We start from the raw sequence: 17032 nt of genomic DNA on the forward strand, positions 1-17032 counted from the left end.
CTAGAAAAAAAATGGAAAGATTCCACAATGACACGATTTTTCGCATATTTAATTTAATTGCTCATTCTTGAAAGAAAGGAAAACTTCAAAATATTGAATTCGTTAAAAATCCTGCAGTGAAGAGATTCCTTGAAATGTTTTCCAACCTAAGCACTCTTTGGATTCAATCAAAGAATCTCTGAAAACACATGATCCAAACCTTTCAGGCATATGTAATTATTATTATATTTATATGTTTTCCATCAAAGGTCCTTCAAATCACGTACCCTGTAATCATACCATCACGTGAAGAAAATAGGGAAAAACCCCAGTAAACTGAAAATAACTATCAAATCTCGTGGCAAAGTTGATGCAAACCCATGACGAACTGTTCAGACAATTTCACAGCTGCCTCTCTCTTCAAAGTCTACACTGATGATTTCTTAGATAGTTGCCACTGCTGCCAGTGTTCACAACTAAATTTATTGATTTTGCAATGAACAATAAAATTGAGCATGAACGTCAATTTTATATTCAGCAAAATGGTGACTGCTTAAAATAAACACGGTGTTAAGTATCAGAGTCCCCTTCCCCCAAAACCAGCAAGAAAATAGGGCAACACAGCTTGACAATAGCTCTTTTCTGCAAATATAATGTTCAATAATTATCTAATAACCTGAAACTAGGCAACTTGGTTTGGGCGTCTTCTTCTTCACGCATATTTGAAATGAAGGTTTGACGCCCACCAACCATCGTTCACGAATTACGGCTTTGGTTTATGGTGACATTCTAATGTTTGAGCTAATGTCTGGTCGACACTAATCAAAACGGGCTTGTTTCTATGATGGGATGTTGTGGTTTCCTTCTAGAGAGAGAGAAAAAAACTCCACAACATTGACTCATTTTCGAAAATTACTCACGCCGAACTTCAAAGTAAGTGCCTACTTAAATAATGCAAGGAAACTTCAGCATCTCGGCTTTGAGATTGATAGTATCCGTTATGATTCTGAGGCTTTTAACCGAATTGGAAAATCTTGGCTGACAGTGGGCATCGAGGAAGCTTTTCACTCAAGCTATCAAAGTTCTCTTGGGAAATAACTTGAATCTAAGAGTCTAGTGGTTAAAAAATTATCACTTGAAGAAATTGATGTTACGCTCTCGATATACGATCGAGCTTCTTGTCAAAATCTGTTCAAAATGAGAGAAGAAGGGAGGAAGTCAACAAAATCGCTCTAAGCCTGGGTGGCTCTATTCGTAAAAACGCAAGTTTTGGTTTCTTAAACATTGAATCTTCCCTTGGTGACATGAGTTTCATGTTTTTAATCAGTGCCTCTTATTTTGAAAAAATATTACCAAAATTTTGAAATTTTCAGGGGAAAAAAATTGGAATTCTATGTTTTAATGAAATATACAACATACAGATTCGTCTCTGCCAGAATTAAAGATCCAAAATTGTTTCATGTTACAGAGGATTAAGAGCAAACAAGGAAAGAAACATGAAAAAACGTGACCCGAGCTGTTCGTAAAAAGGTGGTAAAATACTGCTGGGTCCACACTATTTTTGGGGGAAAAACAATGCAAAAGCGTTTAGAGAGCTCAAAATGTTTGACTCTAATGGGAATTGATCAAAGTTCCCATTCCATGTCCGTCAAAAGTTCCAAGATTCGGAACTTTCTTGTTCCAATATCTCCCACTCTATGGTCGTCAAAACTTCCGGGATCCTACTTAGATTTTTTCAAAAGCTCCGAAAAAGTTCTGAAAAATTCAAAAGATCCGGAACATAAGTTCCGGGTAAAATTTAGGAAAATGCAAAAGATCCGGAACAATTTGGAAATTTTGAAAGTTCCGGGGAAAATCCAGCGCAATCTCAAAAGTTCCGGAATTCGGTACTAGTTCCGGGAAATGGGAGCACTGGAATTTGACGTATTTCTATCAAACGGAACTATGTGCACTAAGACATGAGCCCTGAGACCCATAAGAATATATGCATAACAGGGCTCACGTCATAATGCACATGTTTCCGTTTGGCAGAAATACGTCCAATTGATGAACTTTTTGGCGTTGTTTCTTCGCAAACTAGTGTGGTCCCAGCACTATTTTACCACCTACTTAAGAGTAATTTCGCCCTAAAACAAACACTAATGCTCTGTATAACACACGATGTTCCCTCGCAAAGAGGGCACGAGGCCGACCGGACACAAACGACCACTCTTCAAATGCAAATATGGCCCGATTCCAAAGGTCTCGTTGCAGTTCGTCAAAACCGAACCCGGAGCGTAAACTAAAATCGCGAGTGGAATAACTCACGCTTGGGAGTACTTGCGAATCACGCGAAGACCTCGTTAGGGTGAACCCGCCCGCGTGAACTAGATACCGCCGCCGCCGACGCGACGTGCAACAGTGTATCAAAGTGTAACCGCCCTGATTTTCGGCGGGAAACGAGATCTGCAAGATATGAAAACGGAAGTTTGTGCAGGCGGGGTTTGGTAACCTCTTTCACGGGTCGTAGATCTGCGAACTTTTGACCCGCAGGGAGTAGGTAAATCCTAATTTTGTTGGCTGCGATCGACTAAAAGACGAATCGGGACGCTTCACTGCGGGCTGATTATTGACATTGATAGACAGAGCGATAAACAAAGAAGACAAACTGAAAATTAACACTGGAAAAAAGTTACGGACCACACAGACATACCGTCCGTTCCGGGTGGTGGAGCCGTAGCTTCGACTGCTCCGGGTGCTACGCTCGGAACTTTCGGCCTCTGAGCCCGGAACGCGGACGATATGTCTATATGGCCCGTGACTTTTTTTCAGTAAAGCAATCCTGTTGGCGGAAGCAGGTGATTGCAATGAAAAAACGAGGTAAGTAATAGACTAACTAACGTTAACCCATGAGAGGCCCTGGAGTTAGTTCATCATTTTCCCCTCAATCTATGACAGCCCCCTGTTTCAACCGACAGGATCCCTCCATTTTCCCTAGGTCTCCTCTGTTTATCGCTTTGTCTATTGATTTCAAATCAGCCCGCTACTGTCCCATAAATTTCCCTCCCCCTTAGAGAGGGAAGAGGACGGAAACTTTTAATTTCGGAGGTTCAACATTTCCTTATGGGCAGCATTAGCCATCCACCTCATGGTTGGCTCTAAGTACCGTAATCGGGCAAGCCTCTGCACCCAATTTTGCACACGAAACCCTAATCTAGTGTACAAATTATGGGGCGAGTGAATTTGATTACGATACATCATATCTCCAGATCGGAGCACTTATTGATTTCGATTTCGTGGGACGCAGCTGCGTGCTCGACTCAGACGAACTTGATTTGAAGTCGTTAAGTTGGCGACGGTGCTCTACCCGTGCCATTGCCCCTTCAAAAGCGCTCCGTTCCCCGCATTTTTGACGCCTTTTATTGCCCAATATAATACATAAACCGAGCTTCCACAAATAGACTTATAGCATTGTTGTCACGCGATAATTCTTCGTGATATTTCATCTTTAAAAAAAAGAATAAATAAATAAATGGACTGTGTTGAAGCAATGAGGAACTACAATTTCTGACTCATTTTAGAAAAAAATGTATATTCCACTAGTTTCTCTATGCAGATAGGAATTTTTAAGTAGACCCTTACTAGGAAATTTAGTCCAAATAAACTGAAGAATCGTTCGGATGCATTAAACAATCGAGATTACCTACGTACCTTTCAAGGCGGAAAGCTCAACGCTAAGTACATTTTATAAACAACAGGTGTGATAGGAAATAATGTAAGGATGCATAATGATGTTTTATCTTAACATTTACTGGAATACCGTGTGAGGAAACGTAGTGCGCCTTCAGTTTTTAGATATGCAACATGCACATCCATAGAACATGAAAAGGAATATCCGGATTATTATTTACATCCTTGCTTGCAGACTAATATTTCGTGTGAGAGAACTTAAAGCGCCTTCAGTTTTTGGATAAACAATACGCACATCCATTGAGCAGGAATAGTTGTATCCAAGGATGAAACCTTAGTTGATTGATGAACATTACGGCGAAGGGAGCCTAGTACGCCTCCAATTTTTGTGTACGCATACAGCACGCACATTCACGGAGCAAGAATAATTTTATCCAGTGTTGCTTTTTACACCTAGTCTGACGAATTAACATTCCGTCTGGGGAGCTTGGTTCGCCTTCAGTTTTTCAATATGCAGCACGCACAACCGCGGAGCATAAATGGTTGCGTCCAAACGCTGACTCTAGCTATAAGAGAGGTCTAAACGTCTGAAACTTGGCGTCTCGGTTTCAATTGAAATACGGTATTTTAATAAGCGGCCGCCCATGGATTTCCGTCAAAACGCTAGCGGGAGTCGAAGAATGGGCGCTTTGCATGTCGCACACAACACGATCTCGACCCGAGCCGGGAGCCGGCGCGGCGGCCGAGTAGCACAACTTAAATAACGCAGCGCAAACGGTGGCCGCACGGTTTCCCGTCGATACAAACCGAACCGAACAGCTGTGCCTTATCGGTCGACGGACCCACCCAGATCCGACACTGTTAGAACATGGACGGGTCAGTCAATCGATACGGAGATTGAGTCTTACGGAAACTTTGCGACGCGCAGGCTAGCCTGTAAAGGGGAAAGCGAAAGCGTAAAGAGGGTTCATGAGGGCAAGAGTACAGAAAAAAATTCGACTATGATTTTCAACTAGAAACTACAATTTTCAACTAGGATCTACAATTTCCAGCTATCCGTAAAAACACTCGTGTGCTTAAAGAAACTATAGTTACATACGTCGTTCCTGTACTGGGCCAGATACTGTAGTTCAAAAATTGCAAAATGAAAAAATTCCCAACAATTTCACTTTTCATTGCCATTTGTACTCACAAGAATTAAAACCCTTCCAAAAAAAAAAAAACGTTCCCTCAGATTACTCAACTGACTTTTGAGGCTATGCTTACACACTGAAAAAAATCTCCGGCCGTGGAAGCCGTACTTACAGGCTATATAGACATACCGTCCGCGTTCCGGGCTTAGAGGCCGAAAGTTCCGAGCGTAGTACCCAGAGCAATCGAAGCTACGGCTCCAGCACCCGGAACTTTCGGCCTCTGAAACCGAAACGGACGGTATATCCATAGAACCAGTAACTTTTTTCCAGTGCATGTTGAACTAATCGATATCAATACAATCTCACAATCTTAATAAATCGAATACTATCCATTGAGGTATGGCAGAGGTTTCTTTCAGTCATATTAAGATTTGTATTTTATACTAAAGATTTCGGTTATCTGGACCGGAATTTCGTCTCCATAACCGAAATGTCGGTATTCTTGGACCCAACTTTGATTCTTGTAGACAAAGTTTTTTTTCTTCGTGTAGATCGTCACGGTCGACGGTTAGGCGTGCCTACTGGGAGTTTCGAAACAATCGTTTTCCGTTTTAGCTTTGACAAAATTACGCTCGTAACCGAGAACGGGGAAGACAGCGAGGTGGAAGGAGGGTACGGACGAGGCGGAAAAGTATGAAAATAAACAGAAATAAAAATCAACAGCAACAACTTCTTCAAAGAGATGCACGGACTAACATCTCCATTCAAAGTTCTCCCTCGTTGCCTGGTTTTTAAAACATTTCTCGCGTATTGACACGATGTACCTCTGTGAAAGAAGAGGACAACAACAGGCGGACAACTTGATTAAAGACGAAACTGTAGACACAGAAGACTAAGAGAATTGAATGATCCTAAGGGCCGAAGCGGATGATTGCAGGGTTGCTATAGACAAAGAAGGTAAGTAGTAGACTAAGAAGAGACCCTATAGTTAGCCCAAAGGGGAATCATACCACTACTTACTCGTGCTTTGTGGCTGTAGCTGTACTTAAGGTATCATGAAAATCGAAGGCGAAATGACACTGGTCGACTCAAACTGAGAAAAAATGTACAGTGCTTCGTACAGCGTCAGCGGAAGGGTGTTATATCTTTATTTGAGCTTTGTAGCTATGCCTGTAAAATAGTTAAACAAATTGATCGACATAGCTACAGCCAAAGAGAAAACGTAGCGATCCTATCGGTGGAAGCGGGTGATTGCTAATCATAGACAAAGGAGGTAAGTAATAGACTAAGGAGAGAACCTATACTTAGTCCATCATTTTCCACTTAGTCTATAAAAAGCTCCCGTTTTAACAAATAGGGTAGCTTCTGTTCTCCCTTTGTCGATAGCTTTTCTCATCAATTTCAAAAATCATCACGCAGCACTCACAGGATCGGATCGGCGAACGACTACTCATTTCACGCTGCAGCACGCTGCAGCGCAACTCGACAACGAAATCTGCCGTGCTAGGGAAAAACGCTGTATGAGCTTCCGGACATTGCCATACCTCCTTCAATGAGAAACGAATTTATTGGGAAAAATTTGAATATTTTTCTTCACATTTTTAAGAAAACTTTTTTCAATGTGTAATCTTTACTTAGCTGCTAATTTCAAGGGAAAATAAACAAAACCTCCTTCAAAAATGCATGTTTTATCCGGTGACATTCACTGATAAAAAAATCTCGGTGTATTTACTAAGAAAAGGGTAAAATTACCAAGAATTCAGGGTTCTATTTGATCCCAGTTTTTTCTTGGTAAAATTACCATTTATGGAATCAGTAATTTTACCGAGAAATCTCGGTAAAATTATTGGACTTTCTCGGTAATTTTACTGGACCTTGGTAAAAACGCCAATATTTTTTATCGGCTGTGGTAGAATTACCGAGATAAAATGGCAAAGTTACCGGGAATTGATTACCAATAAAAGTGGTATTCTTACCTGGAAAAAAACAGTAAAAATACCGGTTTTCAGGTAAGCTTACCAGTCTGTCTTAGTAAAATTACCAATGATTGGTAAAAAAAAGTGAAATGGTAAAAGTACCAACGAACCTTGGTAAAAACGCCGAGAATTTTTTTTTAGTGTTTGACAACTCTCGAATGTTCATACGGCGTTCTTCCTTAGCACGGTAGAAATCCCATCATGCACCCGAGATGAGATGGCGCGAATGAAAAGCCATTCGATCGACGATCGATAAAGCTACCGAGAAACCGCGTAACTCCCTCACGATGGCTACGCGCGTCCGCGGTTTTTGCACCGGGGAGCGGGCGGTGGGTGGGTGTGTACTCGACTTCGCAGTCGCACGCCGCGCGCATCGCATCGGTAAGAGTTTACGGATTTAGTGCCAAGGTCGCGATCATGCCAGCTGATTCCGATTTCTGATCCTCGCGCGCCCAGCCGAGCCGGGGACCCAGTCGATTGCGTCACGCCGATCGTGATGCAATCGCCGACAGATGCACGCGTTTCCTACCCCGGCGCCACCTGGAGACGGAGGGGTGAACTAAAGGGCTTATCTTCGATTTTGTTCAAGATGAAAAAAGCTCAAGAGATCAAAATGGCCATTAAAATTAGAAAGGATGTATTTCAAAATCCTGCACTGACAATCCAATGTAATCGGGCGAGGGACAAGTTTGAGGTGCATAATAAAATCACTTGAACATTGTGATGATTATCAATTTAACATCAAGATGAATTTTGTGTAAAAAAGTTGGGTATGTAAATCATAACGCCAGGGTGTTCACCTGTTCACCAAGGTCATCGCCTGTTATCACTTGACTGCTAGCAATTGTTTCCTTCTCCCTCTAATTTTTAGTTTTTGACGATGTTTTTGGATTTTTTCATGCTTTGTAAATCTTTTATTCGTCGCGTTGGTAAGGCGCAGTGATACAACTATTCGTGCTCTCCGGAATGCGGGAGGTATCACCCCACAATTGAAGGCGTTTTCAAATCTGCCAAGTTTTGATATCGAGACTGTCACGCGCTCACGCCGCATGGCCGATGGAATGACGGATATTAAGAGTTAATGTACCATTTTTGCACACATATCCTAGTTTTAAATTTTTATGTATAGCTTTTGTACCCGTTGAGAAAGAGCGTGTGATTTCCGCGAAACGTCCTCGATGCGTCTCCGTTTTATTTCAGTTTTTTATTCACAGTTTTCACCGTATTTTTTTGGTAATAATTTGATGATTGGAGTTCCCATTATTTTGTTTTAATGCATGCCACTTGTTAATTATAAATGCATGAAAATTACACATTTGCTTACTACAATCCTAACTTGAGCACACTTTAACTACGCGATCACACCTGCAAAAATGATAAAGAAAAACCGACTAAGCCAGCAACGAGGCTTCTGCAATGTTAATCTTCCGTCGCATTGGTAAGGCGCAGTGATACAACTATTCGTGCTCTCCGGAATGCGGGAGGTATCACCCCACAATTGAAGGCGTTTTCAAATCTGCCAAGTTATGATATCGAGACTGTCACGCGCTCACGCCGCATGGCCGAAGGAATGACGGTTCTCTAGAGTTAATGCAACATTTTTGCACACTTATCCTAGTTTTGAATTTTTATGTATAGCTTTTGTTCCCGTTGAGAAAGAGCGTGTGATTTGCGCGAAACGTCCTCGATGTGTCTCCGTTTTATTTCAGTTTTTTACACGCATTTTTCACCGTATTTTTTTTGGTAATAATTTGATGATTGGAGTTCCCATTATTTTGTTTTAATGCATGCCACTTGTTAATTATAAATGCATGAAAATTACACATTTGCTTACTACAATCCTAACTTGAGCACACATTAACTAAGCGGTCACACCTTCAAAATTGACAATGAAATACCGACAAAGCCAGCAAGGAGGCTTCTTCAATGTTAATCTTCCGTCGCGTTGGTAAGGCGCAGTGACACAACTATTCGTACTCTCCGGAATGCGGGAGGTATCACGGCGCACTTGAAGGCGTTTTCAAATCAGCCAAGTTTCGATATCGGGACTTTCATGCCGCATTTAGTTCGGCGCACAAGACCAATGGAATGACGGTTTTCTAGAGTTAATGCAACATTTTTGCACACTTATCCTAGTTTTAAATTTTTATATATAGCTTATGTTCCCGTTGAGAAAGAGCGCGTGATTTCCGCGAAACGCCCTGGATATGTCTCCGTTTTATTTCAGTTTTTTATACCCACATTTCACCGTATTATCTTGGTATAAATTTGATGATTGGAGTTCCCATTATAATGTTTTAATTCATGCCACTTGTTAATTATAAATCCATGAAAATTACACATTTGCTTAGTACAATCCTAACTTGAGCACACATTAACTACGCGGTCGCACCTGCAAAAATGACAATGAAATACCGACAAAGCCAGCAAGGAGGCTTCTTCAATGTTAATCTTAAGTCGCGTTGGTAAGGCGCAGTGATACAACTATTCGTGCTCTCCGGAATGCGAGAGGTATCACGCCGCACTTGAAGGCGTTTTCAAATCAGCCAAGTTCCGATATCGGGACTTTCATGCCGCATTTAGTTCGGCGCACAAGACCAATGGAACGACGGTTCTTTAGAGTTAAGGCGACACGCATACGCAACACGGATATCCATGAAAATCTAACAGTAGGATCTCTGCGCCATCACCAACACGCTTCATTTTCCTTGCTCTACTTTCATTTTGTCTTCTTTTCTATTCGTTTCATTTGTAGTGGTGTTTCAAGGACTACGTTAGTATCATTGCCGTAGGTAGAAGAGCCTTAATTAAGCTTGGTTTTTTCAATTTTCCCCGAAACAGGAGCGACATCTTACTAGCAAATAGCAATATCCAACGGAACATTGAGAGTTCACGCCTCGCGCCATCGCGCCTTCAATTTTGCACATGCAACACGGACATCCATCAAGTACGTATAGTTGTACCTCTGCGCCGTCATCGACGCGCTCCATTTCTCTCGCTCTATTTCCATAGTGTTTGTTTCCATTTCGGTGGTGTAAATACGCAACCCCGTATCTCGGTATGCAACGTTGCGGACTTCTCATCATTTTTCATTATCTAAATGGAAATTTTCTCAACGGCAATCCTTAAAAGTTGCCATGATTTTATTCCTCTGCGCGAAGAAAATCTTGCGAAAACGTCCAGGAATAACGTCGATTTTTTCTCCTTTAAGAAATAAAATAGGAGCGGAGGTTTTCGAACACCGCAAACGAGATACCTAGTTGCGGACTTCCACCGTCGATTTGTTTTACATGGGTAAGGTGAATTCCGATAATAATCAGAATCTACACCGCGTAAATTCCGAATTATTACATAATGCAAAAAGAAACCATGCCGCGGCGCTAAGGCAAAACGTTGTATGAGCCTTCAGGCGTTGCCAAATCTCCTTCAATAAAACACGAATTTCCTGGTAAACTTATGAATATTTTCCTTCCAGTTTGTTAGATAATTTTGTTCGCAATTTCACCTGGAGAGCCTGAAAATTTCAAGAGAAATCAATCATAATGTTCCGCAAAAATAAACATTTCATCGAAGGAAATTTGGCAACTCTCGGATGTTCATACGGCGTTCTTCCTCAGCACGATAGTAAGTGCAAACGAACCAAATGAAAAGAAACTGTTAAGCACGCAAATCCTCGGTACGTTGTTCCTTCAAAAATTGATTTGCACACAGGGAGAAAATTAAATTGCTACAAAAAAAGTGACTGAGATGTTTTAACGCAGATTTTACAACAAAAAAATGCTATTTAAACGACTATCGTAAGCTAATTTAACCACGGGGGTGTTTAAAAATGCTATTTTAACCACTATTGTAAGCTAATTTAACCACGGGGGTGGATTAAAATAGCATTTTTTTTGTTGTAAAATCTACATTGAAACATTGCAGTCACTTTTTTTAGCAATTGAATTGTTAAACCAACAATTTAATTTTTTCCGTGCATGCTTCTTTGTATCATAAATGCGTCTAGTTACGAAAAAAACCCGGTTTTACGTGCCGAGAAGTTCAGTAGGTGATTTCTGGTTCAAATGACTCAACGAGCAGTGATTTCCAACCTCAGCGGAGGAGGTGGAAGCGATACTTGACATTATAGATCGAAGGGCGGTCTCGGAGTCCCCTGGCGCCTTCCAGTTCAGCGGGACGCAACCCGCCCGGCCCCAAGTTCGGTCTGTCGACTCACTCACAGCCGCAGCCGGCACTAATTATTTTAACCCTCGAGGGGAAGCCAAGACTGAAACCGCGATTCATTCACAAACCGCCTCCTTCTCACTCCTCGTATCTTACTCCGCTAACTTCATTGATCGACCTCGCATTATCTGCCGGTCATCCTCCATTGGATATAAAATGACCTGCGTTGCCTCGACACTGCAAAATCCTAAAAATATGGAATGTTAGTGACTTCTGCGGTCTGATTATTGAGATTGATAGACAAATAGTAGAAATGGGGAAGTAGAGCGATCGTATTCAGCCTGTCTATTGAAATTTCATTTTGGACCTTCTTGCGGAATGGACCACTAGACAAGGTACGAATTTAAGCGATCTGATACATATTTCTTAACCAGAATTTCACGTAGAAAACGATTCACACAACGAAAATTACGGAAACCAACTCCTAACGAAGATATTAACGTTTTTATTTCACATTGGTTACGAGGAATTTGAACTGCCCGCTCACAAGAAACTCAAAACTCTACGTGCGTCAAATCGCCCACTACAACGGTTTCAGCAAGCTTCTCAATCGAGCAATGTTCATTTCCCATCATGTGTTGTTCAAACTATTAGCAATTTGCTACAACTGAGCCAAAGCGTCAAGATTGAGGTTGCCAGATTTTTATATAGCAGAGACTGTCATGATAACGTTTAGCGCGCGATGTGAATCACGTAGAGCATTGAGTTTTCATGAGCGGGTGGTCTGAATTCACGCATTAAGATTCATTAAATATCTTCGTGAGGAGTTAATTTCGGTAATTTTACTAATTTTCGTTGTGTACATCGTGTTTTACGTAAAATTTTGGTTAGGAAACATGTATCAGAATGCTAAAATTCGTACCTTATCTAGTGGTCCATTTTCGAACTTTCTCAGTATAGGTACTATTTCCGGAATAGTAAACACCCTGTGCATCTGTACTCTCACCAGTATCCACGATATTTTTCGACTCGATCATCAAGGCTACCGCTAGGCCATGACGTGTTTATTCCCTTCCTTTAACGTGATTTGAACTTGCTAAAATCCCCAAAACACCGTGAGGACGACCAACACGATTGGGTAAATCGGTGAGCTGAAAACACCATTCATCACCTTTCGCAGATCACTTTTTCTCGATCTCCGCCCGAAATTAACCGCGGACGTAAATTGCGTGCGGTGGCGTGGCGAGCTACGCGATACATCGATTGATCTGTCATTTAAACCTATGGAAAAGGATCGATAGACAGGGTGTTTGCAACGAACACTTTAATAATCGATTATCTACCATAGCTTCAAATGGGGACACTTCGACGAACGATCGTTCACGCGAGATTCATTCGAGGACGCGCGGGACTAATTAGAGTCGATGACCTTTCTGAAACCTCACTTCGTTATTTTCGTCAGTCAGCAGTTCGTTCTGAATGTATTTTCGCACGCCTAACCCATTACTTTGAGGAAACGCATTTATTTTATCCACGTTTTTGCAGTGCTGTCCTGGTTTACGACGAAAATTTCACGCTGCGGAGTGCAGAGGTTCCCGGCAACCTGTCCCGTGGAACTGCATGCCGTGGTAGTTAGGTCCTTATTTAGCCCCAACAAGGCTCGAAAGCCCCCTCCCCCCCCCCCCATTTAGGGGCACCGTGCATCATGATATCTCTAAATACATTTTGGACGAAAAAGCACGAGTAAAAGCGATGCTGTGGAATCGCCCGGACCGGTTTTTTTTTTTTTGTATTTCAATTTTTTTTCGTAGGGGAGAACAGAGAAAACTAGACGATGTTCAGGCTTTTAGGGTGCTAAAGCTTCATATCTCATAATTTTGAACATCGCACGGTGGATCGAGCCAATAGGAGAGGTCGGACAAAATTTGGAAACTTTATGAGCTTATAACTCCGTTTATACAAAACTTTGAGTTTTTAAAAGTTGGTTTCCTCGTGACTTCTAGAAGCATCCCATAAGTTTAAAATGTGACGAAATAAACATCAAAATTTGCAGTTTTGGTCAAAAATTGTACGTCCGACCTCTCTGAATGACTCAATCCATTGTCCGTCGTCTCAACTCGAGCATCAAAGAAAAAAAAAACTTTTAGTTAAAAAGGCCCAGGATTCTCTTATTAAAAATACAATTTGCGAGTGGAAATTTAGCAACAATGAAATGTAGTTACGTTCTTTCGTAAACGACGAAATGAGCTCTAAGAATTTGCTGTCATAAAGTGTTAAAGTCAAAACCATATCAGCTAGCGACGAGGAATTTCACTGGTGATTTCGTATTTCAATCTACTCAGTTGCTTATGACGTTGAGAAAATATTAATGGCAAGTAGAGAGAGATTTATGACAGTTCGATGAAGAGTTTTATTAGACGGTGTAAACTGATATCTACCGACTTACGAACCGATGAATAGGTGTGCATGCAGGTGCGATCAATCATTTAAAACTTCGGAGATATTTTATGAGCAAGTAATGGTTTGGTTCTGACAAGGCTGTCCATGTAGGAGGGACAAGTAGAGAGAGAAAAATAAGAGTTCAATGGATATAATTCTTCTTTTTCTTATTTTGATTGTAGTATTTTCTAGAGGCAAAATTACCATTTTTTAGGAGTGCATAAGTACCCAAGATAATGTGTCTCCACTTTCTTGATAAATTCTCTCCTGACAGAGAAAACTGCTTGAATTTGATGAGGAAAAAAATTGCTTTCATTGAACTGGTTTGCCCATAAATATTTATGGACACTCCAAAATTTAAGTGGTATACGTATGTTTTTAAATTTTTGAAAGCCGCTGGAAAAATCGCGTGTTAGCCGCGATATTCTGGTGAAAAACGCGTATCTTTTATGTTTCTACAAAACCGCTGGAAAAATCGCGTAATTGCCGCGGTACTGAGGTGAAAATCGCGTATATTAACTGTTGTTTTTACAAAACCGCTGGAAAACTCGCGTACGTGCCGCAATATCGAGGTGAAATACGCGTAATTTTTAATGTTTTCACAAAACCACTGGAAAAATCGCGTGTTTTTTGAATGATCACGGAATTTGCATGAATGTATATCAATGGTTTAACTCCCAAACCACTTATCTCATCTGCGGTATTTTAAAACCTCTGCTCGTATTTTATTTTTTTTGAAGAAGGAAAATTAAAATAATTTCTTTAAGATTTCACAGAATTTTCTTCGCTTATAGAAGAACAATTACAGGAGTTTATAAGATTTGCCATTGAGTAGTCTACTATTGAAAAAATAAAGTATGACATGACAGTAGGTCTGCAATGTCGCAAACTTAGATACAAAGTTTGGGACTTTCACCGTTGATGTTCCTCAATAGATCTGTTTGCATGCCTATAAAAAAATGAGCCCAACAAAGTCTTTGTTAGTCAGTAGAGCTAGGGAAAGAAAAGATTGGACGAAAGTCACATCAATCTGTATGAATCAATCATCAGTTGACCCATTGGTTAGCAGATGAATTTCTGTTGAGAGGTGCAATTTTCTGAGGTGAAATTTTCACATGGTCCAATCTTCTCTTTCCCCAGCTCTCCGTAGGTTGAAGGGACATTTTAGAGGCAAAGTGAATGAGTAAATGCGCAAGAGTTTCTTATTCCAGCCTCAATGCCAAACAATAAAATAAAACTTCCTACATCACTTGCTGGGGTGCATAAGTCAAGGTATGGCATTATTCTTGATGTTTACTACACCTGATGGTTGCGGTGGCGCTTCAAAATTCCATGTGTAACTAAAATTACACATTGAGCCTAAGGTCTGCTTGGTACAGCCCCTTTATTCCTTTAAGAGGCTGTGACATAGCAAAATGTACAATTAACTAGATGCAATCTCCAGCGAAGAGTTTAACGCTGTAAACCCATTGGCCTGGTACCATTAATCAAAATCTGTAAACGTTTCATTTAGAAACTCAGAGATCAAAAAATTAATGCCTCCACCATGAAATGCCACCATGTGCTATTCACAAAAGTCACTGAGACTGTTCCAGATAAATTGTAGAACCATCCATTGTTTTCCACAAATTTTTCGGAAACCTGCTAGTTAACGTAGTACCCGTGCTGTCTTTTGCGATTACGCTCGCTATGAGAACGAAGACAAGGGCTCCTTTCTCACAGATTCTACGAGACAGATTGCAAAGTATCGAGGTGTTTATTAGGTTAGAATTAAAACGATGCGTGAAGGTGAGAAAATAAATTATTTATCAGTGAAGTGTGAAAGCTTACCGAACGGCCACTCGTACGCTGGACTCATCCTCACCCATGATATCATCTACTTTTAGTTTCCACGGGAAGAACTAACATCACAATTCACACACAAAAACAGGCCTTCGTAACGGTAGTCGTTAATTACATTGTAATAACACTGCACGAATTATCACGCGTTGAAAAATTCGTTCGGTCCACTAACTAAAATTAAAATTACTGATGCAAACGACCAGGCTATACCGTGTTTCAGCGGTCCGGAAATACACATCGGAAAGCACTAGCCCTCGGATAATTCGCGATTAACTAATTAAAGGAGGGAGGTAATAGCATCACACGATAAGATAAGATAAATACGGCAAAAAAGGGATAAAATCGTTAAAATACAAAAGAAAATGCGATCAGACTCCTCTTCCTTCGGATGTAAACAGTTGATAACTGACTGAGCTTGAGGGGGGGTAAAAAGAGAAACTGAACACCTGAGCGGAGTCGACAGTGCTGCTCTCTAGTGAGCGTTATTGAATGTTATCAAGGTGGTATCCTCAGAATTTGAAGGCATTTTAACATTCGATTGTGAAACCCGATGGCCAAAGTGCGCACCGCGCACCTTTCTTCATGGCGGCGTTTTAAAATTTCCCCTCATGATTTATTTATTTTTTTTTTTAAGAGAAAAAAGCCATATTTATAGATCGAAATTTACTCAGAATATTCTGCTAACAGAAAGGAAAAATCAAGGAAGTTTTCAAGAAATTACGATGACTAGTTTTCAGAAGGAAAAATGATAGGAAGTTTGCAACGTCGCAAATAGAGATTCGTAGTTCCGCACTCTATCCATCGAATTGTCTTCACCCCGCACGCAGTGCAAGGTTGCAAGAAAAGTGGGTTTCCTTAGATCCTCGTACCTTTGCGCTAAATTGTAGAGTAGCTAATTATAAATCGGAAAAATTTCATCTACGATGTCTCCGAGTGGAAACAGTCTTGTAAATTGATCTACTTCCAATTAGTACCCAACTAAATAAATTGTTTTGCATGAGGAAGTAATAATTCATTGCAATGTTTCAAAATTACAGCACATTATTTTTTAGTGTTGGGCGACTAGGTATACGAAGAGACGGAATTGAGAATTTTCTTCCTCCAACCAACCAAATACAGTAAAATTCTGGGGAAGATTTTCTTGGTTATCCATCCATGCAAAAATAGATCGTCCGTGGCAATTTTGAAATGTAACGATGAACTTGGGCTCTAACAAAAATAATTGATTCAATTTCAAAAAATTCATCTCTTTGGTGATATAAAACTTCCTATTTCCCAATATTCCAAAATGCCTTCTCTTACTTAAGGTTTTTCTCGTTAAGGTTTTCATTGGGAGGATTCTCTCTTTTCTTATTGACTGGAATTTCTGAAGGACATTTTCAGAGATGATGCAAAACTCAGCAAGTTTCAAATGATCGGTTTTCATTTTTGAAAATAAAAAATGACACAAGTGTGCCATCTTGTTCTGAAGCATGAAGTTGTTGCCTGGGTTGCCTTTTTGCAATTTATGAAGTCCAACAAAAAAAAAGCTCTCGAAGCAAAGTTCGACTTGCTTCTTCTATTCGAAATTTAAAGCTCCAAAAAGAGCATTTGTATGCAGTACAGAGATTTTAGGGTCTAGTTTTACATTTGCTTGCGCGGAACTTGAAGAAAAACTTATTGTCTTTCTCTTGGTCCCAAATAGATGTTTGGTTTGTTCTTTTTCTGCAACTAGAAACTGAATATTTTGCTGCATTTAAATTTTAAAGGAGGCACCGTTCAAAATTATAATCAGAATGATTTAAAAAGAAAAGGGATAGGTCTCACCAATATAAGAACAAGTTGGACCGC

General features: G+C 40.5%; 1 protein-coding gene across 4 annotated transcripts in view; it reads right to left on the bottom strand.

The window, feature by feature from the left end:
- The window catches only part of Klp31E (kinesin-like protein 31E), a 143221-nt gene extending 127601 nt beyond the window's left edge, over positions 1-15620 (bottom strand). For 3 of the 4 annotated variants that reach the window (XM_072303847.1, XM_072303848.1, XM_072303845.1), the window contains exon 1: positions 15191-15619. In XM_072303847.1, coding sequence (XP_072159948.1) covers positions 15191-15228 — 38 coding nt within the window. In that variant the 5' untranslated portion in view covers positions 15229-15619. Of the gene's footprint in view, positions 1-15190 lie in introns of all 4 variants that reach the window. The other variant, XM_072303846.1, reaches the window with a different exon arrangement.
- Between the last annotated feature and the right edge of the window lie 1412 nt (positions 15621-17032).

This window comes from Bemisia tabaci, chromosome 8 (assembly GCF_918797505.1).
Source record: "Bemisia tabaci chromosome 8, PGI_BMITA_v3".
Classification (NCBI taxonomy): domain Eukaryota; kingdom Metazoa; phylum Arthropoda; class Insecta; order Hemiptera; family Aleyrodidae; genus Bemisia; species Bemisia tabaci.